This window comes from Elephantulus edwardii, unplaced genomic scaffold (assembly GCF_000299155.1).
Source record: "Elephantulus edwardii isolate Elephantulus edwardi_28Jun2011 unplaced genomic scaffold, EleEdw1.0 scaffold00052, whole genome shotgun sequence".
Lineage (NCBI taxonomy): Eukaryota > Metazoa > Chordata > Mammalia > Macroscelidea > Macroscelididae > Elephantulus > Elephantulus edwardii.
The window spans coordinates 10,160,909-10,172,682 of record NW_006399802.1 but is presented as its reverse complement, the minus strand read 5'-3'; the positions used below and the strand labels follow the sequence as shown (position 1 = coordinate 10,172,682).

General features: G+C 34.6%; 1 protein-coding gene across 1 annotated transcript in view; it reads right to left on the bottom strand.

Moving 5' to 3' along the window:
• The window catches only part of SMC2 (structural maintenance of chromosomes 2), a 64,657-nt gene that overhangs the window by 39,975 nt on the left and 12,908 nt on the right, over nt 1-11,774 (bottom strand). Inside the window, 7 exon segments of the mRNA XM_006886977.1 lie at nt 655-774; nt 1,601-1,739; nt 3,851-3,968; nt 4,590-4,749; nt 6,541-6,774; nt 10,857-11,006; nt 11,240-11,473. Of these exon segments, the coding sequence (XP_006887039.1) occupies nt 655-774; nt 1,601-1,739; nt 3,851-3,968; nt 4,590-4,749; nt 6,541-6,774; nt 10,857-11,006; nt 11,240-11,473 (1,155 nt within the window).

The following is an 11,774-nucleotide window of genomic DNA, read 5'->3' as shown; positions in this document are numbered from 1 at the left end:
CGAACTGGGAATGAGGGTGGAGAAAACAGTGCAACAATGCATGAATGAAAACCCAAAATCTCTGTAAATGTTCATGAAAACTAATAAAATGCAATAAAAAAAAATGCACATGTAAGTTTTGTAGAACAGCCTTTATAACTCATGCATTTGAATTGCCTGCTCAATACCAGACTGAAATCTCTGCTGAATGCAATAAAAGCTTCACAAATGTTTTGATCCAGTACCATAATAATGTTGTAAACCCAATTCCCTACACTATTCTGGTTACTGGTAGGCATAGCAATTTACCTACAAATCAGGGGTTGAATGTTACCTACTATAAAAGCTCTTATGTTAGAAGACAAACTAGTCAAACCTATAGAGAGACTTAACATTGTCACTGGCATAGCTTATCTACCTAAGCTCCATTTTAATTAGTAATTCAAAACAGAGCAATTTTATATTTACTTCCATCTGACAGTCATGCAACTTGACTAAAGTTTAAATATTGTACTGAATCTTGAAGTATCAAAGGGAGGTCTAGCTGTTCTAAATACAAATCACAATTTTACAAACGGTAATATAATTTAAAACTGCTGTTCCCAACATATCTTATTAATTTTTTCTAATTTAAAACAATAAGAAAGAAAGATTAAATATATAAATAAGACTTACAAGATTCTGAGCGACCCTCAGGGTTTCTGGTGCAATACATCTGGCTGATATTTTATTGAGTGGAATTATAGTGTACCGACGCTTCAATTCTCCCTTTTCTAATAGCTTTTTACCTGTAATCTGAACCATTATATTTAACATGTTATAAACAAAGTTTTTAAAAAGGGATTAAACAAAATACATTAAAAATAAAATAGTACTAATTTAAAAATCCATAATCAGTAAACAGTTTGTGCTTTCTCCCATGAATAATCAAAATGTTATTAAATGCTGTCAAGTGGAGTACAACTTATACTGATCCTATGAACAACAGATCCAAACATGTCCTGTGCTGTCTTCACAATCTCTGACACACAGGACTCCCAGCTGTACCATATCAATCCACTTGATCAAGGGTCTTTCTCTTTTGGTGTCCCTCCAACCTTCCCAAGCATTTATGTCTCTCTTTTCCAGTGAATAGCCTCTCCTAGCAACACACTCAAACTTTGTGAGACCTTTATCCCCTTTGCATACAAGGAGCAATCTGGCTACAGCTTCTCCAAGACCTATCTGTCTGTTCTTTCGGACATGCATCGGATAGTCAGTACTCTTCTCTAACCCTACAGTTCAAAGGTATTAATTTGTTTTCTGCAAAACTATCTAGCTCTCGGCAACATAACAAGTGATTAAGAAGAACATGGTATGAATCAGGTGTACTAAGATTTGTAATATACATATTGGATTCCTGAGTCAAAATAAGAATTCCTGAGGCATGCAGTTATCAAAATAAAATTTTTGAAAAATTAAGTAACTTTAGGAAAAACTTAAAACTTTAAGTTTTTTTTAAATAATTATTTTTAAATTGTTAAATTGTTTATTAAAAATAGTTTAAAAAATGTAATTCTTCCACCAGCCCATAATTTTTCCTACTAAAACAGCTTAACATTTTTAATTAAAAGCCATTTACCTCTGTGTCTACAACAACATTGTAGAGTCGCTCCCCAGCTACCAATTCTAAAGCTGTGGTTGCAGCAGTATCTTTGACACTAATCAGAGAAGCCACGAGACCTTTCACACAATCCCTATTCCAGTTCCTCTCTGGATCCCTAAAATACAAAAGTTGATAAAAATTCTAGATTAAAGAATACAAAATTATAGCTTTAATAGTTTCAAAAATATAGGAATGTAAAAATGTCCCAGATGGCCAGAACAGCCAACGTATATCAATCAAAAGAACTTTTGGTATAGATTATGTATGTGGATTCTGTAATCATTCCATTTTAAAAAAAATCAAGAGACAAAACAAATTATAAAATGCAAATATACTTAATATTAATGAAAATTTAAAGAAACTTTGAACTGTGATTAAATTCCCCCAATGCTGGTCTCTATTTAAGACTAAAGGAATCAGTTCTTAGATTTCACAATAATTTTTACTCCCCACATTTGATGCACTTTTATAAATGCTTAAAGAAAAAAAATACCAATTAAGGACAACTGTCATGCAAAAATGTGGTGTTGGAATAGCAAGGAGTTGGAAACAACCTAAGCTGAAAATGATTGGATAGAAAAGCTGTGATATATTCACACAGTGGAATACTACGCTGCACTGAAAAACAAGGAACTCATGCAGTATTATTCAAAATTGGGTGACCCTGGAGGACATTATGCTGAGTGAAGTATCTCAGTCACAAAAGGACAAATACTGCAATGGTGCCATTGTTGTAAAACAGGACTGACATCGGGGTTGGGGGGGAGACTGAGAAAGATGGGTTAAATTAGGTATACTGCATTGAAACAGATGATGGAGAAAACTGTTTAAAGAGATAGGCTGCAGAGTGGAGTGGACCTGCGGGGAGGGATTATAAAACAATGAAAGAATTTTTTTTTTTACTTTTCTAAGAGGGTAGTGTATTGTGGGGGAGGGTTGGGAGGGGAAAAAAGTGCAACAATGAATGAATGGAAATCCAAAGTCTTTGTAAATTTTAACTGAAATTAATAATAAATTTTTAAAAAAGCAAAAGTTTTAAAAAGCCCACAGACCAGTAATATGATGAATGTGTAAATTACTTTCTTTTGCTAGCTACAAATAAATGTTCAGATTATCTTTCTTCAGAATGTAATAATATCTAAACATGAAGTCAATTTAGAAATGTACTTCAAAGAGAAAAGGTATTTTACTGAAGGATAAAAAAACAAAACAAAACACCCCTTTCGGCTGAGACATAAAAATGGGATGTAGGAACAGAAAAAACCGTATTAATTGTGATGGTCTGTTAATGCAATGAAAAGAGTTCATCATTAAATTTAAAAAAAGGAAAAAAAAAGTGGTGTTGGACAATATTTCAGGTCACTTTTTATCACTGCCATTAGGTGCCACTGAACTGGCTCAGACTCTCAGCAACTCTTACGACAACAAATGGACAACAGATGAAACCCAACCCAGTCCTGTTCCATCCTCAGGACTTGTCATCTTTCAGCCCACTGCTGTAGTTATCCTTTTTCTGAGGATTTTCTTCTTTTTACCAAGCATAAAGTCCTGCTCCAGGGAATGTCTTACCCCCAACTTTGTAACATGCTTAAAGTATGTGAGGCTAAGCTTGCCACTTTTGCTTCCAACAAGCATTATGGCTGTTATCTTCCAAGACAGATCTGTTTGTTCTTTTGGTAATCCATGACATGTTCAATATTTCTCATGATCATTTTCTAGCTGAAATAAAGAAAAAAACTAACACCAGCCTCACTGAGTTATGAGGACTTAAGGTCACATTTGTGCTGAAGTACAATCACATTCTGTTTTTTCAATGGCTGATTTTTTTCAGACACAGCTGGAAGGCTTTTCTTCTAAAAGCCTCTGGGTGACGACCTCTCCCTCACCTTTCAGTTAGAACTTTACTATATTGTTTATCCACCCAGGGACTCCAAATTAAACAAACAAACATACTTTGGTTCTAACGGAAATGCAAAAGATCCAGTGTGAAAAACAATGTATACAAACTTTGTAAGTAAATCAGTATAAAATTAAAATTTTATTTAAAAAACACCCGAAGTTCAAATCTCTTAACTAATGAAGCAACTGGTACAGAAATAATGAGTGCATTCATATACTGTGAAGAATGTAATCAACGCCACTGAACTTGTATAGAAATTGTCAAGTGAGAACCTAAACATTAAATTAAAAAACAATGGAATGTTCTTTATTAAAAAAATCTCTTACTTGTATGCAAAGCGAAGATTAGGAAATCTGGCCAAGAGAGCTTCATATGTTTCTTTCAATCTACTGATATCTCGAAACAACTGTCTACGCTTTTCCAGAAGGCTTTCTTCCTTGTTTTCTAAAGAAATAAAACAGAGAGCAAGTTTTTTGAACCCAACATTCTGTTTTAAGGAAAACAATAAACTATTTTCAGGTCACTCCTTGGAACAAATATAGTTAAGTAAATCCAGTTAAATATTAAAAATGTTTAACATTTGCAGTTTCTTTCATATACATAGAAGGTATTATTTCCAACAAATAACACAATTTATAGTCAAGAAATGATTGCCTAGAGTAAAAAGTGTACATGAAGCTTTTGAGTTTTTAAGTAGCACTTCAGAGCCATTATAATTCTCAGGATAAATATAGCTATCAAAAAAATCCAAAGTGCAATTGTAAAACAAATTATTTGTAACTGTCGTCAATATTGTTGCTGTCAGGTGCCACCGCAACAATTATGACACACAGCACATTATGAAGAACAGAGCGAAACCTTGCCCTATCCCGCGCCATCCTTACAATCTGATGTTCAAGCCTTCTGCTGCCGTCCTTGGGTCAACGCACCTCACTGAGTCTTCCTCAACTCCATTACACTATTTATACTATTATTTATTAACAGGGTTTTCCCTCCCTCTACTCGTTAATGTCTAACAAGAATCATCATTTCCAAATGTTTGGTAATATATCTTTAAAGGCAAACCTTCATAATTCAGCTTTTTCATTTCATCTTCAAGTTTTTCTTTAAGTTTCTTCACAGCTTCTAGAGCTTCTTGATCTTTCCTGTAGCCACTGTCCATCTTTTTAACTTCAGCCTGTTTGGCCTTTAATTCTTGTTGAGCATGTTTCAACTTCATCTGAGCCTGTAAAACAAAAATAAAGCAAACTGTAAGGCATATAGTACTCGGACCACAGATTCAGGCTGATTGAAGTAAGAGAAACATTGCCTTGAATATAAACTATATGACCTTGATTTGAATTTAAACTGATCTACCACATGTCTCAGGATATTCTCAAAATACAACCCAAATATATATAGCTCTATATTTAATCCCATTCTTATCAATGTTAAGAATTTAAAATATAAATTCTAGTAAGATTCAAGAAACTTCAGGAGTCCAAAATATATATATAACTGAGCGCTGTTTCTCTTTAAAATTATGAACTAGCACTACAAGACCTACATACATATCTTCCCGCAAAAACTTTCCAATAGTCATTTTCTCAGGTCTCATTAAACATAACAGAATGAAATTTTAACAATTTTCTATGATTTCTTCTCATTTTTGGTGATTATTTCTTCTCAGTAGAAAAAAACAGCAAATACATTAACAGAAGAACACTTAAATAGGATTAGTAAACAAATACACAAGTAAATTTACAAGCCTGTAGTATTAAAATTGAGTCATTATTAAAAAGGAAAAAATTTTATGTGCATACATGTTAAAGTTGGACAATAAATAAGGAAAATCAAAGAAAGAATGTTTTTAAATTGTTCGCGAAGAAGATGGCATATACTATGGGCTGTCAAAAGAAATCAAGCTTCGAAGAAGTCCATCCAGGATGTCCCAAAAGAGGCAAAAGGGCATGCTATCAGGAGGGTTAGGAAAAAGAGAAAATGTCTCAAAAAGATGGATGGGTCAAAACAGCTGCAAAAGTAGATTTAAGCAGAAATTAAGGAAAAAATTTGAGCTGAAACACCCTTTATGTCACCCACATAACATTACATAACCAACAACCGTCTATCCACATATGTATCTTTAAATTTCCTTTTTGAAATTTTTTTTAAATCTTATTTTATTATTTTTGTGTGTGTGTACCATCAAATTGGATCTGACTGGTACAGAAGGAGACTGCCCCTCCTTCTCCAGCAGAGCATCTGGTGGATAATAACTCTTTTGTTCACAGGATTTGTATTATTACCTAAAGTAATTTGATAACTGCCATAATAAAGAAGATACCAAAAAATGATGGAAAAGGAAAATACAAAATTAGAGCTTGAGTGAAAGTAAAAAGTAACTCCTCTTGGGAAGATGTGAAAAGTTTAAAAAATAAGATTTAAAAAAAAATAATAAGATTTTAAAACTAAGTAATACAGAAACAAAAATGAAGAGAACATTTTCTTTCCTATTAAGGGCCAAATACTTGAGTTTTGTGACATACAAAGCAAACATAAAGTAAAAAAGAAGAAAATAAAATCACAGAACAAAAGTTTTCTTCATAAAAATCATTAAAAACAAACTGAAAAATTACATTAATTCATGGGAGGCAGGTTTTATGTATCTTTGCAAAGTTACACCATCAACATGATGTGCAACTGACAAATGGGAATTCTGCTGTTTTAGACGCTCTAAGCTGTCCAGTCAGAACCAAACCAGAGCTCACTGTTGAGCAGATTTCTGAAGCTGTAAATTGCACGAGAGGAGACTGCCCATCTTTCTCCCCTGGATCTACTGGTGGATTCTAACTGCCAGAGAGACAGCTGTAATGAAAAAGTGTTGTTCATTTGTTTTTGAAAAAAGAATGAACAAACAAGATCCTCAACTACAAACAGTTCTTTTAAGAACTAGTGAAAAACAACTGCCAACAAATGATATGAAGATGCATTTTCTGAATATAAACGCAATCACCTAAAGCTTAATCCTTGTCTTTACCTGTTTGGCTTCTGTCTGAGCTTTACTTATGTCATTTTTACAGGTCATCATCTGACCAGCAAGGGTTGCTTCGGCTCCATCTTCATTACTGGAGAGGCCAGCAGACACAGCGTTGAAGTGCTGCTGTGCAGCGGCCAAGGCTTCTGCATCCTTAGTACTTGCTTCTTGAAGGGCACTCAGGCCATCAGTTATCTTCTTAACCTCTTTTTCTTTTGCTGATAAAGTTTTAGAGTCCTGCAGAAAAAGGTTCAAATAGAAAAATATTATTTATTAGTACATAATACATTTTCTTACACAAACACATCCCTAGTTCATCAAATTTCACGGTCATTTGACACGAGCATAAGAAGAAAATGCCATTATCATGACTTTAATTATGAGATTTGCATTATGAACTTCAGTCTCTGTTTCTGGGTTAAATGTGGCACTTATCACAAATAGCTTCACTTCATATACAATAGTTGAATCTGGAAGAGAAACTAGGCTAAAAATTAGAATACATAGTTAAATAAACCTCTTGACAAAAGTAAGTAACAGTTATTAAGCTTAAAAAAATTTGAATAGGGATCTTAAACCAATTTTTAAAGTGGAAATGTTAGTTACAAAAACATTTAACTTGAAAGGAAAAAATAATCAAGTATTACATAATTGTGGTATTTAACATCTTTTTAGTAATATTAGGTAAATATCTGACAATATGCAGTACATGGAAAAATTAATGATTGCCTGGGAAGAGCCAGAAATTTTGGTTCACTTGCTTGATTCACAAGTCATCAAATATTTATTGGGTGTATCCTGGGTATCAGGTATTCTTCTACACAATAATGATACAGACGAAACTATGTCCTTGACTGTTTTCTAAGGTTAAAGATATATATTAAAAACCTAAGAAAAACAGAAAGTAAAAGAAATTTTTTCTCAAACATAGTTATTTCACTTTTGTAAACTAACACTTGGACAAAGGCCTAACTGATGTGAAGGCATGGCTGTATCTTGAGGGACAGATAGGTGGCAGAAACTAAGGAACATGTTTGGTTGTTTCAGGAAGGTGGTATAAAGCACAGTTAGCTCACAACAGTTAGAATGTAGTAAGTGGGAATCAAAGTAAGTCATATCACATAGAAATCGTTGTTATGTGCCATCAAGTTGGAACCAATTCAGAGCTGACCCTTCAGAGGATTTTCAGAGGCAGTAAATCACAGGAGGAGACTGCCCATCTTTCTCCTGCCACTAGACCACAAGAGCTTCTTCATATGGGAAACTGTTGGACTTTATTATATATATGTAATATGTGTATTATGCTTTACATTCTATATAGAAAAAAAGCTAAAGAATGGCAAGAGCAAAAGCAAGGTGATCAATGGATACTAAGCTATATATATAGTCGACTGGCCAGAAAGGCAGTGGTAGAAGTGATAAAAAGTGGTTGTATTTGAATGTAAGATTCAAATCATAAATAAATTACAGATAATAATGGTAAATGTTATTACATACATTATCTTACAATATCAGTAATACTGATCATCATTCTACAAGTGAACACAAAGCAGGCAGACAAGACAAAAAGGTGTGTAATAAATGAAAAGAATTTTACCACGACCATACATGTTTGCTATAAAATAAAAATGAATAGAACTGGCAGATGGGATGGATATGGGATTTGAGAAAAACTGAGAATTGGGGAAAGAGTTTAGAATTTCTGATCTATAATCAATTAGATAAATAGTGAGATGAGAAAAACTAGAACTCAGGGAGAGAAGTAGGTTAAGGTTAGAAAACGTGAAGAGTACTTTTTTGTTAAGTTTAGACTTTTTGTTAGTCTTTACAGTAAAACTGTTATACACCTAGACAAATGAGTCTACAGTTCAGGGAAGGAATCAAAGCTAGTTATACACCTGAAAGACATCACCCTATCATCATCACTTAACGGGCCTGGCTGATATCCCTTGAAAAGCCTGCTCACAAAGCTGATCCTTGGTGTAATGTGGAAACTGAAATATTAGGAGGGTTCTCACCATTTCTCTGTCTAGTAAGGGTGGCTGACTGTGACTAAACTGCTTACATAAATGTTTGTGCTAAATACTCGCTTTCTTTCTGGGAGTTCAGCATTCAGGCATGTGCAAAGCAAGGAGAGCCTAAACAACCAGTCCAATAAAAAGCTAGGTACCAAGCTTCCCTGGCTGACATCTCACACCTTTTGGTATAAATGACTGCTGGGAAATTTGAGTAAGTAGACCTTGTGTGACTCCAAGAGCCCTGGTGGTACAGTGCATAATGTAAAGGTCAGCAGTATGGACACTGTAGCTGCTCCAAGGGAGAAAGAGGAACACTCTCCTGTAAAGACTTACAGCCTCGCAGACCCAATGAGGGTCACTAGCAGTCAGAATCAACCAGGAGGCATGAGTTTGGTTTTGGTTTGTGTGTGATTCTGGGAGAAAGCTCATGAAAGCTTGCCAAACATTCACCCATGTCCCCTTTCCTGTCTCTGAGTGTACTTGGCAGGCTTTTGCTGAAATAACGAGTAAGTATGACTATATTTGACCCCTCTTCATGAGTCAGTAAAATGGGAAGTGGTCTTAGGGACCTCCCAATACGAGAGAGCTATGTGGCTAGAAGAGACTAATACAGAAATAAGTAAAAACCTGGAGTTGAAATATAAACATTAGGAGTCATGAAATATAGAAAAGGTGACTTCAAGTGCTATCCTGTGAAACTTAACAGAGCCAGCATGAGTAAGAAAAAATAAACAAGAATCAAAGGTCTACGCAGTTTAGAGCTTTAGAAAAGCAGATACGTTTGAGGAAATAGTTTCGCAGCATGCTATCATACCCATATCACTTTTATACTTTGTCAAGAGTCGTAAAGCTGTTTCTAAGTTGGCAATTATAATTCTGAGAGGAAATATTAAAAGGGACAGTATAAAGAAATGCTTTATTTTCATGATGTTATTTACTTTTCCAATGAAAAGCAAAATGTGTATTTTCATTGAGAAAATACAATCACACTGAAGAAAAGTCCCACAAGTTCTTGTCACATATCTGCCTGCAAAAGACCACACTGTACAGGAGTTACTCAAATGGCTTAGCCTACAACAAATGTTAATCCTGCAAATCCTGCACTAAATTCTCTATGACCTAATTCTAGCAATTCTCTCGTCTTGCTCTTGAACCATAAAATACCGTCTTTTCCGCCAATCATTCTACAATTTAAATCATCTTTAAAACAAACCAAAAAACCCTTAGTTCTATATGATCTTTCAGTTAGCTCCCTATGTACTTTTGCCTTTTTGACTATTATTTCAAAAGATTTCTCTCACTTTTCCAAAATACATTTTTAATGAAAGACTTCCATTAGTTCCAAATTTCTGTAACTTCAAGAAACTCAGGATTTTCATTTTTATAAAAAAGTAAAACTGGTGCCTAGTGTTGGTTTTTAAGGGAGTCATTAAAGCAGTGGTGCACATCTGGAACAGCAAGTGGCATCGCTCATCTCCTTCCCTAGAAACTACACTCGGCATCTCACTGTCATAGCCTTGAACTGTGTGTGTGAACACTGAAGTTACTGTGATTTTATATTCACTCCCACCACCATATGCTCATGGATAAGCATGGATATAAACTAAAGACTCAAAGATTTACACTTCTCCTCTGGATTGGGTATTCACATCATCAATTCCTTAATCCACACTCAGGCCTATTATGGTCACACTGTACTTCCGATTCCTGTCCCTCACAACCCTTCTGTTCCACCTTAGCTAATAATAACTCTATCTTAAATATAAAAGACAATTTTCTTGATGCTATTTTTTACTTATTTCTTTTTCTCATCCTCAACTACCAACCTGTTAACTTATCTTACTGGCTCTATCCTATCCTTAAAAAATGTTACATTAAGTAACCCAGAATCATCCAAGATTAAATTCTTCATTAGTCTTTCAAAGCCTTACATGACCCTGCATGGCTACTTCTTTTTATTCCTAGTACTCATCTTTCAGTGTTCATTTCTCCATGTAACACAATGCACGGCCTTCTGTCCACTTCTGTGTCCACAGCCCAAACAGTTGTGTACAGCGTATATTTGACACTTAATAAGTAAATACCAATTCTTAGGATAACTGTATACTTCATAACTTACCATCGAGTCAGAACCGACCCATTGCTGACTCTCCAGAGTCTTCAAAGGCAGTAAAGCGCAAGGGAGGAGACTGCCCATCTTTCTCTAGTGGAGCAGCTGGTGGATTTAAACTATGTACCTCTGCAGTGGCAGCACAATTGCTTACCAATATACTACTAATAATTAATTACTTATTTGCTTACCTCCACCATATTTTTTTCCAGCTCTTTGCGTTTGTTCACTTCACTTGTCAGATTTTTCTTCTTGAGATCAAAAGCACTTTGCGATTTGGTATTAACTCGCTGAGCCTCTGCAAGAGTGTCTTCTAACGAGCGGAGAATACCTCCAATTTCCTGTAATCAGATGTACCCATCTTAATCACATTACTTAAAATTTGTTATTTTCTTGTGTAAATTCGTGTGAAATATTGCCCTATTAAAAACAATTAAATTATCCTACTTTAAAGTTAACAAGCCAATCAGAAAGACAATAAAAAGTGGATTCTGAATAGTTACCATACATAATACTATACAGTTTAATGTTTTTTCAAACAAAAGTACACTCTGTCTTGTTCAAAGGTTCCTACCTTATCTTTTCTTTTTTCTAATTCTTCTATTTCATGACTAAGTTCATTTATTTTTTTATCATTCTCAGACAATGCTTCTTGAAGCTTTACAACTTTATCCTGCATTTCTTTTAACTCCTCAGCGGAACGTTCCTTGGTATCTTCAGCGAGCAAAAACTGATAAGCAATGTACAGACGACTCAAATGTTCTATTTCTCTCATTACTTTTTGATACTCCAAATAGGATGATCGTTCCTAAAAGTTAAGTCAACAAAAGGTTATTCGAGACTATTACTTTTAAACAAATGTGAAAATACTCCAATGACAGGTTGTATCAATGGAGCGGGAGAGAGAATGATCGAATTTTGCACAATCAACGACTTATTCATAATTTTTTTAAGAGACATAAACGCAGGTTATATATCTGGATTTAACCTGATGGTATGCATAGGAATCAGATCGATTACATCTGTGGAAAGAACCACTGGAGCAGCTCAGTATCAGCTGTGAAAACTGGGCCAGGAGCTGACTGTGGAACAGACCACCAACTACTCAT